At 33.4% G+C, this 27,465-nt stretch overlaps 6 protein-coding genes across 12 annotated transcripts in view; 3 read left to right on the forward strand and 3 right to left on the reverse strand.

The window, feature by feature from the left end:
• zf(c2h2)-27 (zinc finger protein) overlaps nt 1–128 on the forward strand; it is a 9,829-nt gene extending 9,701 nt beyond the window's left edge. The window contains 1 exon segment of the mRNA NM_001078503.1: nt 19–128. The gene's annotated coding sequence lies outside the window, so the exon portion shown is untranslated.
• LOC100186749 (UMP-CMP kinase-like) lies at nt 118–2,318 on the reverse strand. Its single transcript, XM_002131778.5, has 5 exons — nt 2,029–2,318; nt 1,624–1,770; nt 998–1,135; nt 592–765; nt 118–445 (listed from the first exon to the last, which is right to left on the reverse strand). The coding sequence occupies exons 1-5, from the start codon at nt 2,173–2,175 to the stop codon at nt 413–415; spliced, it is 639 nt and encodes a 212-aa protein (XP_002131814.3). The 5' UTR covers nt 2,176–2,318; the 3' UTR covers nt 118–412.
• A 223-nt stretch (nt 2,319–2,541) lies between these two features.
• LOC100181985 (glutathione hydrolase 1 proenzyme-like) lies at nt 2,542–12,048 on the forward strand. The gene is made up of 10 exons (XM_002132063.5): nt 2,542–2,699; nt 5,978–6,272; nt 6,562–6,628; nt 7,063–7,182; nt 7,550–7,718; nt 8,499–9,373; nt 10,115–10,271; nt 10,996–11,137; nt 11,504–11,629; nt 11,791–12,048. The coding sequence occupies exons 2-9, from the start codon at nt 6,030–6,032 to the stop codon at nt 11,618–11,620; spliced, it is 1,890 nt and encodes a 629-aa protein (XP_002132099.1). The 5' UTR covers nt 2,542–2,699; nt 5,978–6,029; the 3' UTR covers nt 11,621–11,629; nt 11,791–12,048.
• A 493-nt stretch (nt 12,049–12,541) lies between these two features.
• Nucleotides 12,542–17,426, reverse strand: LOC100184350 (serine palmitoyltransferase 1). 2 transcript variants are annotated; one of them, XM_018812114.2, is made up of 10 exons: nt 17,305–17,426; nt 16,668–16,873; nt 16,186–16,352; nt 15,876–16,008; nt 15,357–15,486; nt 14,813–15,010; nt 14,126–14,318; nt 13,920–13,974; nt 13,565–13,679; nt 12,542–13,294 (listed from the first exon to the last, which is right to left on the reverse strand). In XM_018812114.2, the coding sequence occupies exons 1-10, from the start codon at nt 17,356–17,358 to the stop codon at nt 13,118–13,120; spliced, it is 1,428 nt and encodes a 475-aa protein (XP_018667659.1). In that variant the 5' UTR covers nt 17,359–17,426; the 3' UTR covers nt 12,542–13,117. The 2 variants fall into 2 exon arrangements, with proteins under 2 accessions (XP_018667659.1, XP_002132110.1); XM_002132074.4 differs by having other exon boundaries at nt 13,920–13,977.
• On the reverse strand, nt 17,393–22,978 carry LOC100179658 (serine palmitoyltransferase 1). The gene is made up of 10 exons (XM_026834514.1): nt 22,850–22,978; nt 22,544–22,749; nt 22,046–22,212; nt 21,589–21,721; nt 20,754–20,883; nt 19,877–20,074; nt 19,427–19,619; nt 19,069–19,123; nt 18,802–18,916; nt 17,393–18,078 (listed from the first exon to the last, which is right to left on the reverse strand). The coding sequence occupies exons 1-10, from the start codon at nt 22,913–22,915 to the stop codon at nt 17,902–17,904; spliced, it is 1,440 nt and encodes a 479-aa protein (XP_026690315.1). The 5' UTR covers nt 22,916–22,978; the 3' UTR covers nt 17,393–17,901.
• Nucleotides 22,979–25,266: 2,288 nt separating this feature from the next.
• The window catches only part of LOC100177413 (acidic amino acid decarboxylase GADL1), an 8,288-nt gene continuing 6,089 nt past the window's right edge, over nt 25,267–27,465 (forward strand). Inside the window, exons 1-6 of one of the 6 annotated variants that reach the window (XM_026834503.1) lie at nt 25,267–25,375; nt 26,001–26,080; nt 26,177–26,216; nt 26,273–26,320; nt 26,986–27,171; nt 27,368–27,458. In XM_026834503.1, the coding sequence (XP_026690304.1) occupies nt 26,201–26,216; nt 26,273–26,320; nt 26,986–27,171; nt 27,368–27,458 (341 nt within the window). In that variant the 5' untranslated portion in view covers nt 25,267–25,375; nt 26,001–26,080; nt 26,177–26,200. The other 5 variants (XM_026834507.1, XM_018812103.2, XM_018812105.2 and 2 more) reach the window with 5 other exon arrangements.

Below are 27,465 nucleotides of genomic sequence, written 5' to 3' on the forward strand. Positions count from 1 at the left end.
AGGATCCCCTTTATAATATTTTTTTGTTTGAAGCCAATTTACATGGTCTTTTGGTGCGCTGGTCAGTAAATTTGCTTTCGTTTAGTTTATTATGCTTAATGCTGCTAGTAAAATACATTCTGTCCAAAGTTGTTGGTTTATTGAAACAATTTAGATCGTTTTAAAACTAGAATCAAAGAAACCTTTTCTATTTTTTTGAATATGTATTCAATTGTATAAAAACATCTAATAAACTAGGTATAATTATTAATATAAATAGTTTTAAAACATGATGATACTGCATGGGATTGGTAAATAGGATAAGACTAGATTAGCAATAATTTCAGGACAGTATATCCTATATGTTGCCACACGACCAGCCACTAATATTCATGATTACGAATCGTATATGACTACAAGGTAAAATAAAGTTTCAGCTGAAGTGCTTTCTTACTCTTTCAAACACCTGGAAACAAGAGTTTTAGAAATATTATACACATATGTATGTCTGCTGGGGTTTGTTAATGGTACATAAATTTAATAAGTAAAATGACTGCATGAAAAAAGGCTATACAACATATTTAATATGTATATATAAATAAAATAGATTACCTCATCAGGTGTACAATCTGTCACAACAGATCGAACTTTTCCATCTTTTTCATAATGTTTGATAATAGGAAGAGTTTCATTCACATAAGTTTGAAATCTCTTTTTTAAACTTTCAACATTATCATCTGTCCTGCCACTTGTTAAACCTCGATTCAGAATTCGTTTTGTGCAAACCTGGATTATTACATTAGTTAATCGGGATATCAAAAGATTCTTGTTAAAGTGAATTAAATTTTAAAAATCTTTGGTTCAATATGGTACTAATAAAAAGGTAATAAACCATTCTTTGTCCTATGTATAGTTTATATTACAGGTTGCACAACTAAGGTGATGTGTTGTAAGATTTAAGGAGTATACAATTAGTCATAGAGTAAAAAGTTTTGCAAGTGGAAAATGTTCAACTGACCTCTTCTGGACAGTCCAGATAAAGAATAAATTGAACATCAACTTTATCTCCCATTTCTTCATCCCAACCATCTAAGTTGTCTTTATTTCTTGGAAAGCCATCAATAAGAAACTTAGTGTTCTTGTTGGCAAATATTGCCTATGTAAATAGGGAATTTCGTAAAAATACAGTTAGTAATATAAAAAGAATTTTCTCCAATACATGAATGAATGTAACTTACTTTATCTTCACATGGCCGCAAAACGACAGACGTTATAACATGAATGTTCATACACCTCACGCTAGCTTACGAGTTATCAAGTATGTTACTTTGTGGGTGATTATTTTTTGGGGGATTTTTTTTATGTGTGGCTGATAGTTTGGACAATCCATTAGTGACCACTGGGTTGGAGCAATTGTGTTCTGCCGAAGAGCACATACGCCCACAATGGTAGCAATGACGAGCTTTGAATCTATTACCTCTGGGTTTAAGGCAGGCGTGCTAACCAACTGTGCTACGGCACCGAACATATATTTGTTTTGCATATCTGCTATACCTATAGGATTTTAATCATCTTTTTAGATAGCAAAATTCCTTTATAAACAAATACTTTTAAATATTTACCACAGCTACAGTTTTGGTTTACCGTTTTTAATAACCCACAGGTTATTTTAACTGGAACTATTTTTCCTTCTTTGATGCAACGTTCGATCAATGTACCAACTTTGGATGAAGGATTTTTTCTTTCTGCCCGAAGCAAGTCACCAGCAGATAGATGTGTGTATCCAAAAGTCTGTATTGAATTACAATGTTCAATTTATTATACATATATATTAAATTACTGTTTCACCAGAAAATTACCCTTTATGTTAATGATTGGGAAAGTGTATGAAGTTTTGCTTAATTTCCATTACAACACAGTCCACATCAAACAAAATGTATTTAAGCTATACTAACGAACAAAATAACGTTATGGGTGACGTCTTCAAAATAGATAATAAAGCTATTTTTAAACATGCGGTTAAAAATGCAAATATGCATTGTTACGAACCTCGACTATTTTAGAACATTGTGTTCCTTTACCAGCACCCGGTCCACCCAAGACGAAAACAATTTGCGGTTTGCTCATTTTCTTCGAAACCGAGACCAACAACCTACACACTGAACGATTGAGCAGGTGCGTTTGTATCGCGAGCATATGCGATACCTACGTGCCAACCACGTCACACAATGAAGAAATCCATCATGCGCTCTTTTTTCTACGTCTGAAACTGTTAAGCATTTATAAGAAAATTGCCGCACAATTCAAACTAGAGGTTTGTGTTACGGCATACAAAAAGTTTTGTGTTACGGCGTGCGAAAAGTTCAATAATTGCGAAACGCCTGGAACCAGGGTCCTATGCAAATCTAAAAAAACATGTTTATGTAAGGACTCTCGCGAAACTTTAAAATATAAACAACGTAATTACGCTGTTTATTTTGACCATATTTTCGTCTATTTAAATATGAATTTTGACATTTAAAACTTATTTTTTAAAAACAGTTTATTTCATTATAAGTAGCTAATAACGAAGCCATAAAAATATATGACTCTGGCTAATAAATGGCGGCTGTATTTACCAAATCGACGTACTATTGTCTTTAACAACTGTGGGCGTCACATTTCGGATTTTCAAAAGTTTAAAGATCCATCGATCGCAGATTTCCCTCGATAATGGAATAGTAAGTGCGTTTGAATTATAATTAGTTTGTTTTTTGTTGTTTTTACATAGATGGTTATAAAGCAATTGTTTTTAATCAAAGTTTCATAACAATTTTCATCGCCCGTAATGGAATTTACAGCAGAATGGACTCTTTTGCACAAGACAAAGTTTGCAAAAGACCAAACTTTAATTTTGGACAACATAATTTCAGACATTATTTCTGGTTTGCAAACAGAGCATTCAAATCTTGAAGCAGAATCATGGAAAAGTAAAGTTGCATTTGTATTACTAAATATTGGGCTGTGTGGAGAGGGATTGGTCTGCGATGTTAATGAAGCTAATATGTATGTTACAAGCACTAAAATTGGATGGGAAGTCATTTTTAAGCTGTGTGCCAAACACAAACTATTTAAGATATTTATGAAACATGTAGTTAGACTGCAAGCCGCTGTTTGTGGTATTGTGTTAAATGCTTTACAAACTTATCTGGAAAAACTTAAAGTTGATAACGAGTTTGTTCCATGTTGTATTTCTGTTGTAGTAGGTTCCATATCTGCATTGCACGAGTTGTCATACCATGATACACATTATGAAAATTTGGTCAATGTTGGTGCTCACATTAAAAAATTAATTTCCACTGTTCATTATAATATCAAAACACTCGGTTGTTGTGTTTTAACTGAAAAAGATTGTGTTGTTATTAAGGAAGTAACCAAAGATTTTCCAATATCAATATCTTGCCCACATGAAATCAAGTTACGTGATGTGTCGAGTATACTTTCGGATCTCGTTAATTTTGGTGGAACTGGAACTGAAATATCCATGAAACACCATATGCAAATACTTAACTCTGTTGTTGGAAAAGAAAACTCAAATCCTCATGTCATACCCGCTTCTTCACCATTTCATGATGTAATGCAAAATGCTACTGACTTGTTTAGATGCTTGGCTTCTAAAATTGATGTTGAAAATACCGCTTTAGTAGAGTTGATAAATAAAAGTGAAAAGTTGTGGACAGATGGCAGATCTGCTGTAGAGAATAAAGATCAAGAAAGAATTTTATCTGTAGATATTCCAGGTGTTGTTCATCAAGTAAAATACATGTTACTTAGTCATGAAGATGCTGTGAAAGGTATTTTACATTGGTTGAAGTGCACATACAAAGATCATGCATCGGTTAGGATAAGTTTGGAAGCTTTGCATACATACCATACAGCTTTGATAAAACCAGAACATGTAATTTGCCTTTTTGAAACACTGCACAGTTGCAACAAGCATAGTATGAAAAGTTTTACCGAGAACAATTACTATTCTCTATATCAGCTATTTCTACTTTGGTTTAATTCATTGAACCCTGAATCCAAGTTGAGCATGTTTCATAATTTTATTCAGGTTGATTCCAGTTTTGATACCACATTATTTTCAATATTAAGTGGTGAAACACAATGTGCAGTGGAATCTAATTTTCATCGTGAACTGAACATTGTGTTTAACACATTCACATGTAAAAGTGACAAGCAAGATGATGCTGTAATGCAACTAACCGCCGACATTTGCTGGCTTGGGCTTGTATCACAAACTAGTTTATTAAAAAAACTCGCCCAGCATAGTTTGTCTCATGAAGACCATTGTGAAGTCATAGCACAAGTTTTGTACAAACTACCAAACTTGATCAAACTATTGGTCCCAATACATCAAACAAAGTAGTTTTTCTGCATTATATTTTCAAAGAAATTAAACTAAAAGATGAATCTGAGCTGACAAATTTGTTCTCATTTTTAAACAAACTTATAAAGCTTTTAAAATCTTCCCCCGAAACAGCTGAAGCGTCAACTCTTTTATGTTTGGATTTATTACACACATATATCTTGCCTGGCTTGTTTGAAAAGGGAAACAAACAGAATTTGCCCGTTGCATATTCAGTAAAACTTTGTTACATTTACTTTGAAAATGCTTCAAGTGTGCTGTCGTTGTTAGATATTTTGTGTATTACTTATAACTTGGCAAAGAAATTATCTGGTTTTGAACTGGACCAAGATACAAGGTTGAAAGTTTCAGATTGTTTGGTGCAGTTTGTTGATAAGACTTCTCATCTGTTTTCATCGCAAACTAAACAAGTTACAGCACTTCTAACTTGGTATGATCGTCTAATTTCAAGTTTACATTGGAGAGTGCAGTTATATTTAACTCCAATAGCTTCCCACAACAAACACTTTCGAATAAGGTTGCCAAAATTACTTCAAACCATTGTGAACATACCGGAGGATTTAAAAATTGATCTGATTGATTGTAAAAGTGAAGGAACTGCACTTTTAATGTGGTTACAATGTTTAATAATTAATCCAGGTCTTCTCCCAATTTCCTACTTAAATATCCAAGATTTGAATTGTGAGCAACAAGATTTGTTCTGTGCAGGATTGATAGTTGCCCTTGCTCAAGTACTTCCATGGTCTAATGAAAATGAATGGAGAATCCTAATTGATGTTGTGAAGTCACTTATAACAGATTCAGTTCTCCATGTTGCTCTCCCGCTTAATAAGTTAGACTTCCTTCCATATGTAGACCTCAATGAGTGCAAGGTTCAGCTTGGTATTTGTTATCTTCTACACAGAGTAACTGTGGTTCTCAGTAGTTCATGCTGTCGTTCTTGGATGACGGTGCAAAATTGGACGCTGTTTTCAAAGTCTTACGCAATAACAGTGAAGTCATTTATTATTAGTTGTAATGATGTTCTGTCTGCAACACTTCAGCAGTTTATGTTATTCCACTATTTTCAAAACTCCTGTGATTTTCTTGTCTTTATTGAGAGTTTGAACCAGTATAAAAATGGTGGTGAATTTATTTTTGTTCTGTTGCTGGATCTAGTAAACGAATTTTCTCAAATTTCGAATGAAAATTTGAACACAAGTAATCAGCGTGATGTTTTAAAGTATAAGCTATCCATGCAGTCGTCAATTGAAACAATTTCAAATCCTGTTGTTGAAAATGCTTTACTAAAAAAGTTATCAACCATACAAATATGTTAATACATACTGTTAAAATGAAAATTAGTTGTTTCTAAACTGCTAATTTTTTGGTTAATACCACTAAGTTAAAAGTTCATTTAAATGCCAAATATGTTAAGCAATTTAGTTTACATTTGGCAGTGTTATATGACATGTACTGTTGTCCATTTTTTTAAAATGTCGATACCATAGTGACAGTCCATACACCATTTTTTTTAACACTGAATATGTCAATAAAAAGACAGAATATTTATTTCCACCACATTTATTGCAATTTTCTTTGCTTTTGCAGATTAATTATGCACTGGTTTGATAAATTAAAGTGTAACCACTTGTTATAAAACATGTCTTCCCAATATGTGCGTGTATCAACTGAAAGTGATGACAACAATGACGATGAAGCTTTACAACTACATAGTTTGTCTCTCACAAAAGAGAAGCAAGTTGCCAGCGAAAATGTTGTTTACAAACAAAAAAGAACTGATATTAATTTTTGGAACACAGAATGCATATGTCGATTAATTTCGTTATTTGTTTTAATATTAATCGCTCTTGGTTTTGGAATCAGCAGAGTTCCAGTTCATTCGGTTAGTACAAATCCAATTTTGTCTAGTTCGTTTATATTGGACTTTTGGACATTCACATTATTTGTCACGAATGTGTAATATCCTTTACTGTTCTATTTGATTATGATTTATAAAAAAAAACTATTCTATATGGTCTTTTTTTATAAAGAAACAGTTTTGTATTTTATAAAGTATTTATATTAGGTTACTTGTGTAGTTGAGTGTGACCAACATTGTCTCTGTATATTGTAAATAGTGTTGTTTCTAACAATGTATTTACAATACTGTAACCTTCATCTTGCATTCATAGTTTCACTCCCACCCTCACACAGAAGAAGAACATCATCATTTATACACAAGTGCTGCTGTAGCTGCAGGTAATTGGGGGCACCATGAAATGCATTTTCAAGTGAAGTCTTGATTACATCCCCTTTATCATTCAATAAGGTTCAAGGTGTTTTGGGTTTAAACTTGAAAAAATGTTTGTTTTTTAATAACAAGTATTTTATTTAATTTAATATAATTTTGAGATTTTATGCTAATAGTTTAGACTTTGGCATTTACTTTTTCGTTTACTTTTATTTAAGGGTTGTTAGATTATGTTAGTAGTTGAATATTATGGCGTTGCTGGTGCATTCTGTTTTTATAAAGAAACGTTCCTCACAAATTATTAATGGGAGTTATTCCTATAAATTAGTCTTAATAATATTCCGAATATTATTAGGACTAATTTATTTTGTAAAAATCACCAGGACCATAAAAAAACATATTTTGCCAATGGTGGAGAATAAACTAAATGATTTTGTTTAAGGTCAAGCAGAATGTTCGAAAGTTGGTGTTGGTGTATTAGAAGAAGGTGGTAATGCTGTTGATGCGGCGATCGCTACTTTGTTATGCCAGGGTGTGGTGGAACCTCATTTCTGTGGAATTGGTGAGTAAGACTTGCGGGGTTGTAATTTATGACGTATTGTTCATTGTTGTAAAACTTTTTATAAAGTAGGGAACAATAAGTTTTGGTAATAAAGAAAACGTATAGATACTGTTTTGTTTATAACTTATAAGTATGTGTCATAGCACCTTCTAAGTTACTTTGACTCTTATTTAAGCTTACATTCTATGAAACCGTTTCAAGTCTCAATAAAGTTGTGTATTGACTACATGTAGTTCAATAAATTTCCAGTCTAAATGCTGATAGCCTTATCAGTATGAGTCTGTCATTTCGGAATGTGTTTACATATTTCACCCCGCATTTCAAAACCTCTCATAATATCATAACTAACACTGTATATTTCACATAGGGGGAGGATTTTTCATGACAATTTACAACAAAACAAGCAGAACATCGACTGTAATCGATGCTAGGGAAACTGCACCACAAGCAAGTACTGCGGACATGTTTGTTGGGAATCAAAAAGCAGTAAAAGGTGGATTATCGGTGGCGATACCTGGTCAATTGAAAGGTTATAGGTAAATTAAAGGTTCCTTGTTAAGGTTTCTTTTACCATGTCACTCTAAACCCGAGAATTCAAATAAGAATATTTAAAGCCAAATAGCCAACTAATTGTTAACCCAAACTTACCCCTTAAGTAAGTTTGTAAGTTTGGGGTTAACCCAAACTTACAAACAGTACCTAGACCATAACTTCTATGTCTGTATCCCGTATGGCTCTTGCCATATAAATAAATTTCTTTTTGTTATGGGTTACCCCAATATTATAGAATTAAAATTGTACATTACTGAAATATAAGATGCACTTTCAACAGTGAGCTTATCATTATTGATTTGTACATTTTATAAAAGTGCTAAATTAAATTTTAAGTCATATCCTGGATTTATTCAATTCAATGTTTATTTCCTCTACAACTTAAATACATTGATTTTTCCCAAGCAGGAAATTCATTTTATGTAGGAAATTCATATTTTAACTGTCTCCTTTAACACAATGCAGTACCTAAGTAACCTGAATTTATGACAAAATGAGTTTCACCAATCAAATACGATATTTTTTAAGTTTACTGTATTAATATTATGTGGTAAAGTTTTTTATAATTTAATAATTAAGGCAAGGCAAAAATGACTAAAATGCAAAATTAGTGATGAGTATTATTTTGTTTTCCCACCCCGGTTTGGAATTTGTCATTTCGGGGTTTTGAACCCCCATCTAATAGACTGTAGCCTTTATTAAAATACACTGCAAATGGGATGACCAGTTTCAGATAAATAAGATGGTGTGATCTTCTTCCACAGCTACGCATACAAGAAATATGGTGGAGGTGTGAGTTGGGCTCGGTTGTTTGAACCTGCTATTCATAAAGCTCGTGCTGGTTTCTATGTTTCGGGTGAATTAGCTGCAAAACTAGAGCAAAACAAATTGTCTGTGATGCAACAATCAACTTTGTGTGAGTTGTATTGTAACAATGACAAAAGTGATGTCATAAAAGAAGGCGAACTAGTAAAAAACACAAAACTTGCCGACACTTTGGAAAAAGTGAAAAAAAATGGTCATGAAGTATTTTACTCGTCGCCTATGGTTGATCAGTTTGTCCATGATATTAACAAACATGGTGGGATTGTTGGTAAAGAAGATTTTGTTGACTACACTGTGATCGAACGTACTACACTGCACGTACCACTAACCAACACTGGGTTAACACTCATCGTACCCCCACTACCAGCTGGGGGACCCATACTCAGTATTATAATGCGGGTAATGGACAGTTATAAAATTACTCCCAAACTATTCGCTTCAAATAAAGCCCTACACTGGCATCGAGTGGTGGAATCGTTCAAGCACGCATTCGGCTATCGGACAAGGTTCGGGGATCCAAATTTTAACCCAGGGGTTAACCACCTAGTGTCAAACCTACTTAGCGAGAAGGGAATTTTAAATATTACGAGTAAAATATTTGACAATCAAACTTTTCCCGATCCTGCTTACTACGGAGCGATGGTGAACAAAGGAAACTTAACAGAGTCATCCACATCACATTTATCAGTGTTAAGTCCATCCGGGGATGCAGTTTCCGTTACTTCAACGATTAATTACCATTTTGGGTCGTTTGTGATGTCACCAACCACTGGTGTGTTATTCAACAACGAGATGAATGACTTCAATACACAGGGTAAGAAAAGAAACCAGTAAACCGCATAGCAGATGAACTATATGTTCTGAAATATAAGATGCACTTTCAACAGTGAGCTTATCATTATTGATTTGTTCATTTTATAAAAGTGCTAAATTAAACTTTAAGTCATATCCTGGATTTATTCAATTCAATGTTTATTTCCTCTACAACTTATATACATTTAAGACACCACATAGCAGCTAAACACCATATTTTCATGCAGTGAATAAACTTGTTGTTGGAGTATTATATAAATACGATAAGTGATAAAGTAATAATTATCTCGTTAAAGGTAAATAGGAAGTTAGCAAAACTATAAGCATAATAAAATTGGCAAATTTGGTTAGAAAAATTTATATTTTAACTGTCTCCAACACAATAAAGTAACAGTAACAGAGAAACCTGAATTTCCAACAAAATGAGTTTCATAATTTAGAAAAATGTTTATAATTTAATAATTAAATTTAATTTTTCATGGAGCTGTTATCCTGTACAGCTACCTAATAGTTCTAAAAACACTACAATATCACCAACACTTAACCACTGGCGTAAAGTTACAGGGTTGCAGCTGGCTGGGTTGGTTAGGGGTTAGGGGCAACCCTTTGATTTTCTCCAGACTAATAATGTGTAAGGAATTACAACGTTCGACCAAACGAAGATGCCATTATTACTGCGAACAAACTTCTGGTTTTTGCAACCCTACCGTTTATTAAAACTTTACGCCTATGCACTTAACAGACAACATTGGAGCAAACAAAGTAGAGCCGGGTAAACGACCTCAATCATCAATGTCACCTTGTGTGTTGGTTGATTCCACAACACATCAAGTGGTTTATATATTTGGGGCAGCTGGTGGGAAACGAATTCCAACTGCTGTGGCCATTTCACTAATAAGGTAAGTAACTCTAGTTACAACATATCTGTCTTTTTATACAAGTAGAAAGTTCGTTTTAACTTTTAGCTGTTGTTTAGACTTTAGATTATAGATTATGAGTAAAACACGATTTGTAAACTTTTTAATCTTCTCCCAAACAAAAAATTTGAATAACAATGTTTCGTATGCCGTATGACGAGAGATTTTTTATAAGATTTACGCAAGATATTGTTTGCCAAATGCTAGGATGTGTAAAAATTTGTTTCGGTAATAGTTACACAATGCCTAACTTAACTCTAATTTGCGAAAAGCCTAGTAGATATTTTCGCTGTTTCTGGTAAAATGATGAATGAGTTTATTACCAACAACAACTTAAGTATTCCAGCTTCTAGATAATAAACAATGATTAATGATTGGTTATATATTAGATCAACTTAGACATAAATTCCTAGTTTCCCTGATATAGCTAAGTATGATGTAGTATCCTAGCTTTCCTGAAGACCTATTACCCACAAAGTAACATACTTGGTAACTCGTAACTTATGTTATAAACACAATAGAACTTCTATTGCTTATTTTTGGGGGGATAATTGCGCCACCGCTGGTACCCCCTAGCTTATAAGCTGAGCGATGTGTATAAAACAAAACACCCGTGTTATAACAACTGTGGTTTTTCAGCCCTGCAAAGATAAAGTAAGTTACATTCATTCTATAAAGGAATAATTAAAAACTGTTAACATCCCAGGTTGCTTTATTTCGGCACAAATGATTTTGATGATGCCATACAATTACCACGATTACATCATCGATTGATACCTGATGTGCTGATGTATGAAGAAGAATTTGATCAAAATATTCTTAATCAACTTAGTGCTCTTGGACATAAGGTAAGTTATGTAAACATAACATAGTTTAAACCTTATTTAGGCTGCTAAGCTAGCTTTGTGATTAAAATGCATGTCTTGTGGACTGTGGAAATATACCTATCCTGTATAATATATATGTTTGTGTGTCATACTGTTTACCTGTCGAGAAACCTTTTGGTATCTGGTATGAAATGTCAAATTGTTTCAAATATTGAGAATATGTCCGGTGGCTTGGCATAGGGGTTAGTGCGCCTGCTTGTAACCCAGAAGTAATGGGTTCAAGCCTCGTCGCTGCTACTTACGTGCGCGTTTGTGTCTTTGGGCAAGACACTTAACTATTTATATAGTAAACATTTACCTGCCAAAGCAATAAATTTCTTAAAACAGCTGGCAAGCAATCCAAACCATACAAAGTCTGAAGTGAATGGTATAAAGAACCACATTGATCATATTCATGCTTACTCTGATGCAAGGAATGAAGGAGCAAAGGCAGATGGTTGGTGAGCTACTAAGGTGGGTATGTGTGTGACTGGTGGCTTCATGGAAATTTTACAAAACAATTCAACATACATTTTATTAAAAAAAATAAAAAGTTGTAACTATGACTTTTTATTGTTGGATTTTAAAATTTCAGGTTACACGTAATAAAAATGTTTTTTTTTCTTCTTTTCTAGGTGTTTAAACACACAAAAGTCCTGAAACATTTCAATTTCTTCAGTCTGCGTGTGAGCAGTTAAAGATATTTATTTTCTTAATTAGTTTTAATTGCTTAGATTAAATAATGAAAGTGTTACTAATGACAATTAAATAATAGTTTTTATATTTGTAAGTTTTATGTGTCAACCTCCAATATTTGTTTTGGTTGAATATAAAGTATATGCATTGGTGTTGCTTGTGATGTGGTGAAGCCATTTGGTATGATGATCGATGTGCGATTTGTAAAAATGTTCCTTAGTGCGAAATGTAGTACAAAAAAGAAGCGCTATCGTCTCTGGAATGCCATCTGAATGGCTTGTTTTTTAACTGAAACTGGTTGCAAACTGTATTGTCAATACTAATTATTCTATCAATGTACTTACGTTTATTTAATCGCTTATTTTTAATAATCATTGTACCGGTGATATTTTTATAATTTTATTACGATTAATAAAACACACAGATATATTAGTGGAAGTTAAATGAGACAGCTACATACTTCAATTCCCGAGTTTTGCTACACATACTTTATGTCAGAGTAACACCAAATGTCACAGACTGAAACACTTTATGGTGAATATCACTTTCATAAATAGGAATGGACATATTAAACGTTGCATTTTCAATGATTGTTTTACAGTTAAGTTTCAATAATGACAAGATTTTGTGTATCATTTTGTTGATATAAAATTGAAATGAAATTCTAGTTCGACCTTCATCACTGATTAATTTTGGATAGTAGCTTGTTTACTTAAACACGGTGTTATACACAATAATAATAATAGTGCATTATAAGTTGCATAACACAATTCTATAAAAATTCTACTACGTACCACAATGAAGGTAGAAGGCACTGCTACAATCGAAACACTAACTACACAACTACATACATTTTTTACCATTTTCTGAAATTAGAAAGTAAGAAATTACAAACAAAAATTATCATTAAAGAAAAACATAATTTTACATTAAATGTACAGTTCACATTATATAGGAAAAATGGTGATTTTTAATTACTAAAAAGTAACACTTTATAAATGCAACAACTAAATCTACCGTGTTATATGTAAAGCTACCACACAATAATTGGATAATAAATATACATTAGTTAACAATGGGGTTACATATTTACATACATTATGTACCCTGCAGTGGATCTGACAGGTAAATTTTCAAAGTTGACATTCTACTGTGAGATTTAAGCTGTATTTTATAATACCGTATGCTGTGACTAAGTGCTGGGTGCAAGTTAACTTTTGTGTTTTCATGTTTTTAACATTATGATTATTTTACCCTATATAAAAGTTATGCCTGTTCATTTGCATAGTGGACAGCTTGTGTTAAAACTTGTGCCATGTTTTGTAATTCATCATCGCTCATATTAACGGACACAGAAACTCGAATACTTGGTGGCCAATCTTCTTTTAGTTCAATTTGCTTCAAACGACTTGCTACAGTGAGACAAACTCCCAGTTCACAACTCTAAAAGAGAAATGTTATAGAATAAAAGCTGAGACTATGGGCCAGCTCTGGCCTGATTCACATTGTCCCATGGCGTGCCTCATTAGGACCTCATCCTTACAGCATAGTGTACAGATATACTTACATAACCACAAATTGCATTTGCCTATAATTTTTATTAAAACCTGATCAATTGAAACGTACAATATAGGAATTAAAATAATACATGCAATTTTCAAATGACCTTAAATGTTTAATTAATTTAAAAGCTTTACAAAGTAAAATACAAACCTTGTTCACAATATCATTGAGAAATTTCAAATCCTCTTCAAATGAAACTTTCTTCAATCTTCTTATGTGGAAGGCAGGAGATTCCAAGTATCCAACTACTTCAATGTAAGGTATTCTGTGTATAACAAATGTTTTTTTACTACTGTAACCAGTGACTACGGGGGGTTTTGGATTTAACACATCTATAAAAATACTAATTTACTATTTCCTGTACTATTTTTTTAACCGACTTCAAAGTCCTACATTTTAAACTCCAAATCTTACGTTTTCATATTGAATTACAACTACAAACTAAGCTGGAATTTTAAATTTCCCTATTTTTTTTTTAAAAATTTTAAAACAATTACCCACTTACTTTCTGACAAGTTGTTGTAGCAAAACTGCTTTACTTTTCAGCTTGGGAAACAGAACTTCTTGAAAAATAAAATTAATATCTAAATGTTTTTTTTTTAATTTTTTTTGTTTCAATTTAATTAAGATAAAAAATGTACAACAATGAAAAGACGGGATTTGTAGACAAGAAGACAATATTTTAACCCACTAATGGTTGAAACAGCTTACCATGTTCTTCTTCCATTATATCGATTGCTTCAATGGCGGCACAAGCCAACAGTGGAGGAAGTGAAGCAGAAAAGACGTAACCCAACCCTGTGAGTCGCTGGTGGTCGATCACGTATTCACGTCCACAGCAAAATCCACCAGTCGATGCAAGCGAATATTCCATGCTTCCGCACATCATGTCAACTTTCTCAACCTGCAGTTTTTATGTTGGGATATGTGAATACGTAAAAGTCTGAATTAGAATTCGTTAAAAGCACATTAAAATATACTATCCCAAACTGTAGGAAAAATCTTGATCTTTAATCTAGTCATATTGCCTTAATATTTTTTTGAATGTACCACCTACACATTGTAAATGCATGTACCTATGTGCTAATGCATATTATTCCATTTTTCAAAAGTGTTGTTTCACACGGCTGCAAATTGTGTAACCAGGGATTCGGGCCTAATTATTTACCATTACCTAATCATAACCTTAATGTCAACTAAATGGCATCATAAATGGTTTGGACAAAATCAATGTATTTAAGTTGTAGAGGAAATAAACATTGAATTGAATAAATCCAGGATATGACTTAAAGTTTAATTTAGCACTTTTATAAAATGAACAAATCATTAATGATAAGCTCACTGTTGAAAGTGCATCAAACACAAACAAATTTATAAATTCACAAAAGTTTGACTTACAGGAATATTGTAATGTTCAGTTACACCTCTGCCATGTTGTCCAAGAACTCCAAAAGAAAGCGACTCTTCAACAAACAAACGAACTTTGTATTTATATTTTAAGTCAACAAGTCGAGGCAAGTCACAGATTTCTCCTGTGTTCATGTAGATTCCTTCAACCACCATAAACTTACGAGTCACTGATGATTTTTTAACATCCTACGAGAATAAACAGAAATTTCCGATCAAAAGGTGTTAAAGCAGATTTTTCCTATTTCATAGCCAATGAATTCGTCATAATAACACAAATGCCATACCTTTTGCTGCTTTTGAGTTATTATATTTGTACCTATGTGGCTAACTATTATTTCCTCGGTATGGCTTATAGTGATGATCGCTGGTTTAAAGATGACCATTAAATGTCTTGCCCAAGGAAACATACGCCCACAACAATAACAGAAGCAAATATTCTTGCAGGCTCTTAACCATTGTGACACAGCATTGACCAATTAAGTGCTAGCACTTTGACTTTACACCATACTTTACGAACTGGTTTATAACTTACTTTTTTATCCAACATTTCCTGATGACGCAGTTTACTTTCCAAATCTTCCATGTCATTGTGTTTGAAGTAAACAACATTACTTCTTGATGCTTGGACTCCTTTCTGTATCGCGAAACAACATGCTTCATCTCTGTTGTGGAAGATACTTTGTGTTTACTCAAAACATTTATACATAATACTGTAGAGGAAGATGGGACACCTTTGGCACATAATATCCAAATATCTTAATCATGTTTTTTTTAACAACTAACAACGGTTTATGGGAGTTATGAGGGTATATGGTTCTATAATTCTTTGAATAATCTTTGTTTACATTCAAATGAATAAAAAAAAAAGAATAAAAAGGTGTCCTATCTTCCCCCACCCTACTATACCATCACCTTATAGAGATGTATTAATATATTATTAACCTACAAATCTACAATTATGTGTACGCCAGACTCTTTAATTAGGACTAAGCAAAAACAGTTACTAATTCAAGTTTACTTAATGTCTTTATCTCTAAAACTGTATACTCACACATATAAAATATCGCCTCTCTTAGAATAGGAAGGTATAGCACTAGCAATGGTGGCGAAACCATATGAATATATAATCGCGCATTCAGTGCCCGTGAACTTTGCAATTCGCTTTTCAAGTTCTAAGTGAACATCTGTCGAAACATATATTTGAATAAAATAATGTTTGCAAACTGTCACAGACCTTTCTATGTTATGAAAACCTAATTGGCCCATACCGCTAACAGACCATGCTTCCACAGATAAGCAAAAAAGATACACACACAGCCTAAATAAAGATAAGAATAATCTGAAAGCACATACAGACTTACCAAAGCTTCCATAAAAACCTCTTGGTCCACAAGACCCAACCCCATATTTGGAAACACATTCCGTTGCAGCTTTTGATATTCGCTCATTTTCAACAAAACCAAGAAAATTCAACGAAGCAAAATTCTTGCATTTATATCCATCAACTACAATCTCTTTTCCAGGTTGTCTGTGGTGAATTGGTTTATTTTATTCAAAGGAAATGCTTTGACATTATTAAGCACAAACGGCCATATTAGTATCAAAACACAACAGTATTAATATTTGTCCTTGAAATTCAAGGTAGTATTTCAGCATTTGTTTTAGGTGCCAATGCTACATAGTGTGACTAAGCCAAAGTTATGCAACGTTCATCTTTATCTATATACTAATTGTGACCGAAAAATCAACAAATGAAGAAATTAATATATGCCCTATTTAAACCCAGTAAGGGCCTTGAAAAAGGTTTGCTCATTGTTTAAAAAGCGTATTCAACCTATCTCACCCTGACACGACACGATAAGGTTTGGATACGGCTCTTGTTTCCTCAAGAGGAGGAACAAGTGGCTCCGGCTCCCAATCTTCAATCAGTTCGTCTTTCTCCTTAGTAGTGAGAGGAACCTTATCATGAATCTTGTAACTTTTGAAAAATAAAAGTCGAATAATCCAAACAACCAACAACCCTTCAACGATGTAATGATAAAGTGGCGCCTGGAATAATAATAACTTTTATTTGTCTCTTCGATTAAGGTAGCAAAGATTTAGAAATATTTTAAACACAAAGACAGGATATAGCGACAAAACAACAGTTGTTAAAACACGCTTACATTTAAACACATATTTACATTTAGTTAGAAGAAAATAAGCGTGGTCGCTACACCTAACGGACAAACAAGCCATAGAGAAACAAAAATGTGCGTAAAGACATGACCCGTACAATGGGGGGAGTCAACTTTAAGGAGGATTGAAATATTTGTTTTATATGACATGTAGTGTTTCAACATTACATTATTAACTGTCAACTTTAATCAAATGTCCCTGTTCATATACTAAATATCTACAATGCATATGAATTTAACAATTCTAAAAACAGTACGACAGATCTTCTTTATGAAATTAATCAAGTAATATTTGTAACTTACCTGCAATAATGAATGTATAGACTGTGCCACAACCCATTCACTTGCACTTTCCATAACCAACCTACTAATCTAACTTAACAATATTCACCTGAAATTACATGAATCAAACATATGTTTAGTAAATGACATGGTTGCTCCTAACAAATTTAAACTACAAGCACAACAATGGGCGCATAATATAAGGCTCTCTAACAAGCATATATTGCCACTATTTAACAGTAACTTAAAGCAGGTTATTTTAGATATGTATACAACACATAGTTAGTATGTTACTAAGTTTGCACCTATGTTAATATAATTCAGATGTTTTTAATCGTACATGGCTTATTATAAAAAAAGGGAATTAAAACATATGAAACACTACTTTTGACAACCAACAAAAATAACGCAACTATAAACTTAAAAATTAAAACAGCTAACGAGAATAGGCAAGTAATTATAAAAATTTTGGTAAATCTTTGTTTATAAATCTAAGCGTTAATTGACGTGCAACGTGACTGAAGATAAGACTGAAAGCATGCATGCATTAACGAGGTTTCTTAAGGCAAATTCTGAATAGCAATATGGGAATAATCGGGCAATTAAAACAATGCAATGTCAGATTTGTTGTTCAGCATAACGAGCAGCTTGTTGGATGACATGAGCTGCCATCTTTATTTCATCATCGCTCATTTCTACAGACACAGATACCCTGATACTGGCTGGCCAATCGGCAATATGTTCTTCATGGGATAAGCGACTTGCAATAGAAAGACACACACCATTCTGATAGCACTGTAACGTTGCAAAGCACATTTACTTTAGAGGTAAACACACTTTGTTTGAAGCTACATATAATACAAGAGCCACCAAAAAAATTGGGTAGCATGATAAACATTAGACAGGACACACTTTGTCATAGTTGATAGGACTAATATTTTAACTAATATAATGCACATCATAAAGTTGATGAGTCACAATATCATAACTAAACTTTGGCACCATTGCCTTTGTTGCCTATAAGCATTAAATTGTGTAAACTTTAAATTAGAAGTTGCTATATGGGCAGACGCAGACCCATGCACGATATCGATATGCTCCTTTTTATGTTTGTCATGCTGGCTCATTGCTTTATTTCTTAAATGTTATTTACTCGCTAACTAAATTAAACTCTTTTTTATACTACTCTTTATATAATTGTGTTTAATTGAAAATTTTGCATCCATTAGAATTAGTAATATTATTATTTTAATAACTGCTATATGATATCTTTTTCTTTATAAACTGGTAAAAGTAATTCATAATAATTTGAACTACTTGATTTCAATAAGCCAAATATTAATCATAATATATTATAATATTATTTCAGTCAAGATATTCGAGACTTGAGATGCGAGAATTAAGATTTGAGTTATGTGAAAAGTCTCGCAAACAATAACAACGACTGTTCTGTGTAAAGGGACCTATAAGGCCATTAACAATATTTGAATATTAAAAATAATATATTTGCTTGTATACCTGATCAACAAGAACTTTAAGGAATTTCTCGTCTTCTGATTGGTTGGTTGTGGATTTTCTTCGAATATGAAACGAAGGAGATTCATAGAAACCTGATATTTTTAACTCTGGTACCCTGTGTAATTATTTTTCGCATTAAAAAACATTTCCACTTTACATTCAATCGTGCTGTCAAAAACACACCATACACAAAACAAATACAGCCCAGTGAGTCCACAGCCACGCTTACTGATTAGTACAGAAAAAAATTGTTGATTAAAATCTCACTCTTTCATCAGTTCCTGCATCAGTTTTCCCTTTGCTCGTATCTTGTTGAATATTTCTAAAAAAAATGTTCATAAGGTTTTTTCAGCTACCATTGGGCTGTGTAATTCATATAGTGATATAATTGGTAAATTAAGCAATTTAAAAACAGAAATTAATAAAAAGCATATGATTTGATATCAATGCTGCAATTTGGAAACATATAACTACAAAAAACCTAATTTAATTTGAAATGATTGTGTGACCTAATCTACCCAAGCATTTTATTACATTACTACATTACTACAAACTGTAACAAATCTGCATTTGACAAAAAAACATACACTACAGCACAAACAAAACACTTAACATTTTTCCATACCAGGTTCATCTTGCAAAATATCGAGACCTTCAACAGCAGCACGTGCAAGCAATGGTGGAAGTGAAGCAGAGAAAACATAACCATGTCCTGACAAACGTTGGTGGTCAATCACATACCCACGGCCACAACAGAAACCACCAATAGAAGCAAGCGCATACTCCATGCTCCCAACAACCAAATCAACTTTGTCAATCTGGTGCATATCAGTTAACACATCTTGTACAGTAGGTATTAATGTGAATATACGTTGTTGTTTATTTTAATTGTTACCTGGTCGGCCAATTAACTTGTTAAATTAGTGTAAAACAAGAGAAATTATAAACGTTTTTTTAGGGGGTCCAGGGGAACAAATTAGTGTAAAACAGGGAAATTATAAAACAGTATTTTAGGACGTTAACATCAAATTACAGCTGTATTTAATTTATGTAATAAATTGACAGTTTTACTCACAGGAATATTGTAATGTTCAGTTACACCTCTGCCATGTTGTCCAAGAACTCCAAAAGAAAGCGACTCTTCAACAAACAAACGAACTTTGTATTTATATTTTAAGTCAACAAGTCGAGGCAAGTCACAGATTTCTCCTGTGTTCATGTAGATTCCTTCAACCACCATAAACTTACGAGTCACTGATGCCTTTTTCGGATCCTGCATTGAACACAAATGTGTTTTTTAAGGTTTAAATAACAGCAATGTAATACATAAAAAAGTATATAGTAACATTATAAACAGTTAATATACTGTTTGTATAACAATTAAATTTTACATTCACATACAATATATCTAAATACAGCTATATTTGTAATTCAAACTTGCAAGACAACTGTGAGTCGACAGCAACCGACTGCATTTAAATTATTCATATTAGTTGTTATAAGTGGAAATTAGAAGCAATTTAAAGCATGGAAAAGTGGTTAAAATATAAATTATACATTCTACCTGCAGCATCTTCAATCTTATTCATGTATTTTGTACGGTTCAAAAAATACTAACTAACGTTACTATTATCATGCTGTAAATAATTGTTATGCGTATAGAAGTCAACCTATTAACTAGAATGCTACAATACAATATTTAAAATTAGCCTTTCGACTGAATAAGAAAGTCTGTAAAACTTATGAATAAATAATAATGCAAAGAACATGCTATTATATAAATACATTCTCGTCACCAGGAAAGTCAAAACTGTAAAACAGGTTTTTGATTTTTTGCATCCACTTTTAGACAACCTAAACAGGATGTTAATAAACTGCCACGAGGCAGTTTGAGACATTTTGTTATATGGTTTGGCTTGAAACAATAATAATACTAAAATAGAATTTAAAACCTTTTTATCTAAGTTTGCTTGAATTTTCAGTTTTTCTTCCAAATCGTCCAAATCATTATGGCGGAAATAAACAATGTTACTCCTTGATGCATGGAGACCTTTTTGAATAGCAAAGCAAACGGCTTCATCTCTGTGTGAAAGGTATAACATCAATAATGAGGTACATAGCTGCCGAAACATACATGTTATGTTGAAATAAGATTATAGTATGATTTAGAACATGGATTTATGTATTTCGTAATTTGTGGTCCAAATTCTTCTAAAACGTAACTGTTAAAATTACCGTATCTAATATCTATAAACGTGTCTTGCCTTAAAGCTCAACAAAACAATCTATCTTACGACAAAGCTTTTAATACAGGGCTATAGGCCAACATATTGTAATAGGGAAGTAAAGGAAATGACAAGTTTCCTTCACATTTCTTGTGTTATCGTTTGTTGTCTTACCATAAAAAACAACATATATATATACACATGGTCTAGGAAAACACACACGACCTGCTAGCTGCTACTCTATTGTCTGCCCATAGGTTTCTAATTAACGAGCAACAATAGTGTTACAAAGGAATTATAGTAAACACACGACAAATTAAATACCCACGTAAGGACTAAGAAAATACCAAGAAAAGAGTAAAAAGTAAAACATTGGCTGATTGGCAATATTCGTATGTAACAATGAGTATAACTTCTTACTGGTATTTAAGTAGGCCTATATAGTAAACATATTTAAAGCTAGAGCTATTATAACAACCAATAGTCAATAAAGAGCAGCTATGCAACTACTGTATAGAATAATATGTAAATAAAGGTAGTAATAAAAATATTAGCCACTCACACAAAGATAATGTCGCCTCGTTTTGAATAGGCAGGTATTGCACTCGCAATTGTTGCAAAGCCATAAGCATAACTGATGGCCCGTTCTGATTCCATGTACTCAGCCAGTCTTTCTTCCAATTCAACATGAACATCTACAAACAAAAAAGGGTATCAAACAGGCAGGTACATTACTTTAAACATACCTAAACCTGGTAAAATGCATGATTAAACTCATCATTTAGTTTAATCTAAAATACATTATCATTTTTTATTTATTCTCACATAAGAATAACATATTATAATATAACATGGGGGTTGTAGCACCCTTTGCAAGAATAAATCTGCATCATTGTACCTAAATTATGAATTTTTATGAAGCGGCATTCTATGACAACCTAATCATACAAAGAAAATATACAACATTTAGGAAATATCCTTATGCTTATCTATACTTACAGACAGCATGTACCACTTACCAACTGTTCCGTAAAAAGCTCTTGGTCCACAAGCACCAACCCCATATTTACGAATTGAAGCCGAAGATTTTTCAGCAATTCTTTCATTACCCAACAATCCGAGAAAGTTCATGGAAGCTAAATTTAAACATTCCTTTCCGTCCACTGTTATCATTTTACCTGGACGCCTGCGAGTAAGCTTTGGTTTAATTTGTTGTTTAGTGTTTGTACCCATGAAAGCAAGTGTCGTTTCACTGATTTCAAAGTTAAATTTTAATACGAACACCCAAGTTTTTTTTTAAATATATACAGCAAGTATTAGGGAGACGTAAGAGACCAAAATTTTCACTTGTCACGAGCGACAGTATTACTATACTATAGTATTACTATACTATAGTAATACTGTCACGAGCGACAGTATTACTATACTAGGCTTGGTGTTTGTAAACACTGCAATCTAACAGTTTTACAAACAGATTATTTTAAATTACATTTATGTAACATTGATATGCAATTTACCCCGTTATTTCCTTATATGGAGTTGACAAACTTAGCGTTTTCTGCAGGTCAGGAACAAGTGGCTCAGGTGTCCATTCTTTTACGAGGTCATCTTTCTCTTTCTTGCTTAGCGGGATTTTGTTTTGGATTTTGTAACTTTTAAAGAAAAGCAACCGAAATATCCAGACAAGCAACAATCCCTCAAGAATGAGATGATACAAAGGTGCCTTTGAAATTAAATTTTATTAAAACAGTGGTAAATATGCACTTTGTTCATATATGTACTGTTATTGTGTTACTTTGTGTACACCTTTACAATACACATACCTGGTACATGGAGTGTATAGCTTCTGCAAATACCCATTCCTTCGGCTTATTGTATTCCACAGACATTTAATTTCCTAGCTCACTAAGGATATAAAACAAGGCATAAATTTAGCTTTTGATATAAACAATACATAAAAAGGTAAATGTACATACGTTACATTGTAACGTACTAACTGACCACGGAAAAGGTTTGTTATGACAATACCTCAAACAAAACTGTTTTAAACTAAACTGAAATCATACTCACGGGACAAAATACCACATTTATAAAACAAACAAACCAACCCTTTTCTATAGAAATCAGATAAATAGTGATTGAACGAAAGAGCACGGCTCTGGTTAAAAGGCACGTATCATTATAAAATATTAGATAACAAGAGATCACACAGATCTAATGCATGAGCACGGTATAAACTAATTAGCATATTATTAATTACCCCTATCACTACAATGGTCGACTGAGATCGATCAAAAACAAATCAAAAGTAACCAATAACCAACAAAGCGGGTTTCAGTCGCCATTGGTGACTGTGGGGTAGTAGATAGAATGCATTTATTTGTGTATTATAACTCATTAAACTTAAGACGTGTAAGAATTGAAAGTTTGGTAAAGAATATGTGTAAATACGCTTTGTACAACTCCTGTACCATGTGTTGACTTGTAAATTTACAATAGTTAAGCTTGTCGTTGTTTAAAAACTTTTGTTTTTGTAATTTGGATAAACCGTAATCACGCAGTATTATAGGTAATGTTAGAAGTTAATATTATTCATTTCGTGACGGCTGCACAATGATTTATTGCGAGCGGTAAACTAAAAGAGCGAAGAAATGAGAGACGCGGTGTTTATACCGAAGATTACGATAGGAAAAAAGCACTCGTCTACGCTTCGGTGCACACACGCTAATTGTGCGGTTATATTGTGACGGCTGCACAATGATTTATTGCGAGCGGTAAACTAAAAGAGCGAAGAAACGAGAGACGCGGTGTTTATTCCGAATTATCGAAGATAACGATAAGAAAAAGGCACTCGTCTACGCTTCGGTGCACACACGTTAATTCTGCGGTTTTAAATCTGAAAATTCAGTTTAAAAATTATAAATAATAATATGATTTGATTTCAATCAAAAGACTAAAGAATAAATGCTAGAATTGAGAATTGATATAAGTGCGGAAAAAATCGCCCTATCAGCAACAACAACAACAACAAAGCCAAGAACAACTGTTCGACGAAAAAGGATCTATATGACCACTACCGTGCTCAACTACCGTGCTCAAAAAATATGTGTAACGCATTGTGCAACTCCGGCGACGTAATATTTTTGTTTCGACCGCTGAGTTTAGACCGGTGTCGTGATACATTCGTTCCGTTTGGTATGTTTGTACCGGCCCTATTGCGCATGCGCTGCAACGCTGCAACATCGTAACCAATATAATGACCACCCGGTGTCGTGATACATTCGTTCAGACTTACGTTCTCACACTGTATATTTCCCGACTGTGGGAAACGCGTTAAACGTTCAGTGAGGTAAATGAATGGACGAATGTTTATATGTAACTTGCTTTACCTTCGCGTGGTTGGAAAATGAAAGTCTTTACAACACGGGTGTTCTCTGTCAAACCCTTCGTGCCAGCTTACGAATTACTGTACCAGCGCGCTTAATTCCATGACCAAAACGTCCATTACAAACGAGAAAAGGCAAAAGGATATAGTGGGTGGGGGAAGATGGGATACCTTTTTATCCTATTTTCTGTTTATAACCCGATCAGGATATTTTGATATTACGCGTTAAAGGTGTCCCATCTTCCCCCACTTACCATACAAAACGATAGCTTTAGCATGATGTATAACGATGAAGTCTGATCAAACGCTTTTTGCAAAGTAGGGGGCATCTTTTCCTAGAAGACGAGATCGGATATTTCAGAAACTTGGTCCACTTGGATTACAATTCACGAATCGTTTTTTTCTTGGTACGCTATGACGCTTTCAGAATTACAGATTTTAAACAATGTTCTTGGTGTTTGCAAAAACTCAGCGAGTGCTGGTTCTCTCGACTACTTTCGCATTGCAAGCAGAACCTAGCACGCTTGCAGTAATCGTTAACAGATTGCGCGAGGAAACTGATCAGCAAACCGGATTTAGGCAATATTGGTCTGATGTTACGTCACTAGTGTGTCAGGAAAGATTCAAATGTTTATAAGCAATGATTAAATGTCTGTGTGCTGTCCTGCGCATTTGTAGGCCTATCTCCTTTTAGTTTTTATTCTATTAAATGCAGTCTAATAAATTAGAGTAACTTAATATACCAATGTCTTGACTGTATCTGTAAAGTATGCATAACGAAAGGTAAACACAAGCCATTCGTACAATACTACTATTGTGCAGTCAATACACGGCTCACCGAGGATGGAATAGACCGCATGGGAAAAAGTGGCTCGACAGCAACGGGCAATAACAGCTTAGGCCGCAAGGCACGATAGAAGTCTAGAATCTTGAACAAACTATAGCAAACAAACAGTTTAAAACAGTTAGTATTTCACTCGTTCTGATTTTTACTTGCGTTTTAACGTAAATAACAACCGTAACCAAGGTACCTATTACTGTGTTACTAACTTTCATGGTGTGTGAAAGTTTACTTGGATCGCAAGCTTAGTGATCAATAAACACACGAACTTGCGACACCATAGAAGATTGATTAACAGTTGCGGGCATGAAATCACCGGTTGTCACTACTAACTTTGGTCGCGGCCGAACGCATAAAACACCGCAGTTAAGTACGCCACTGCTATGAATTGGATTACAGAAACAAAACAGTTTCAAACGGTCACATTTTGTTTGAAACCAAAACAGCGCGTTTTTAACACCAACGAACGACGCTCAGCAAAGTGACATCATACGAGCTAATATACTGGTGTTAGCCTTTTGCCATCACACCAACGATAAGGGACGTAATAAATAATACAAACATTAATACAAAGCACCCAAACGGTGAGCAATACGTGCTGTTTGCTCTGTGTCTGTGTTGATAAGTAAATATTTGCTTGCTGCTCGGTTGGAAATATTTCAGCTGACACGGCACTTCCCCCAAATAACCACAAAGTGCCCACTCATGCTCTAGTCAAGTACAATGAACATATCCGGTTTGCTTACAGGGTACGGTAGAGTCAAACTAGGAATTTGCAGTTTTAACGAAACAGTACACCGTGGGAAAAACTTTGCTCGAACTTACCAGGTTTGTTAAATCATGGTGGAATATGTAGCTGTTGTGTAGTATTGTATTGCAAAAATTTGTTTGTTTTTTTTATAAAAAATACATATTATTTTACAGGCAGTAAAACTAACCAACAGAGCTATGTCTTCAAAACAAGGTAAAATATAAACAAAACTTTAAATATAATGTGTTAAAATGTTTACTATCTTCAAGATGCACCATCCCTTGCCAGTGCAGATGAACAGGATAAATTTATCACAGGTAATTTGCCCTATCATATAATTAAAGGTATAGTAAAGGGTTACCGGTTTATTGTGTATTGTGTGTAAGGGGCCTATATTTATCAACAAGTTTATATCTTTTCTTAAAATCCGCTTAAATTTAGAGAATTGAAAAAAAAATCCGCCCACAGAGTTTTGACATTTAAAATGAGCCAAATCATGTAGTATAGAGTGGGGAAAGATGGGACACTTTTGGGTAATACCACAAATTAATAATATCATTCTTTTATTAATTGACAACAATTCAAAAAATATAATAAAACACACAAGTTGTTTAGCGATTTAATATTTAGAAACATTAATCGGCTTTGAGCAGCGTTTAATAAAGACAAAGTCTTAATGATACTGTCAAACAGTTCTGTAACATTATTTTCCTGATTTTCAAATAGTCTCATCTGACAAAGTGTCCCATTTTCCTCCACCCTACTTTATGTTTGTAAAAAAATAAGCTAATCTCTGCAAATAAATCTAAATTTCTGCAAAAACTATCTATTCATTCTACTGTATTATTTATTTGGCAATTGAGTAGTATAGTTAAGATATAGCCTATTAAATAGACTATACATATTTATTTCAACATTCAAGTCTTGTCATAATGTTACTATTTAACACTACAGTAGACTGAAATATATGAACTGATTTAAGATGTGTTTGAAATGTGCATGAAGAGAGTTGTGCAGGGCACCAGGGATAGAAACACTCCAGTCGTGAACTTTAAAACTCCAGAAGAGTTAAAAGAACTCGTTGATTTTGATCTTACAACCGATGGTAATCATCAAGAGGATCTCCTCTCTTTGTGTGAAAAGGTTTTTGACTACAGCGCGCTTTCGGGTTGGTATACTGATTGTTATCTCTTTATACAGCTTAAGATCTGCAATGTCATCGCCTAAAGTTCTAGATAGATATAGTAACAAGACAAGAGTGTTTTATAATAATTTACTAAATGTTTGGTTAGCTATAATCTATCATCCAGGGAGAAATTGCATCATCACCATGAAAACCTAATAGTGTTATTTTATCATCGCAGGTCATCCACGTTTCTTCAATCAACAGTACGGAGGTTTAGATAGTTATGGAGTAGCTGGAAGTTTTATAACAGATGTAATTAACGCAAATGTGTAAGAA

The sequence above is a fragment of the Ciona intestinalis genome, chromosome 5 (genome assembly GCF_000224145.3).
Source record: "Ciona intestinalis chromosome 5, KH, whole genome shotgun sequence".
Classification (NCBI taxonomy): Eukaryota; Metazoa; Chordata; class Ascidiacea; order Phlebobranchia; family Cionidae; genus Ciona; species Ciona intestinalis.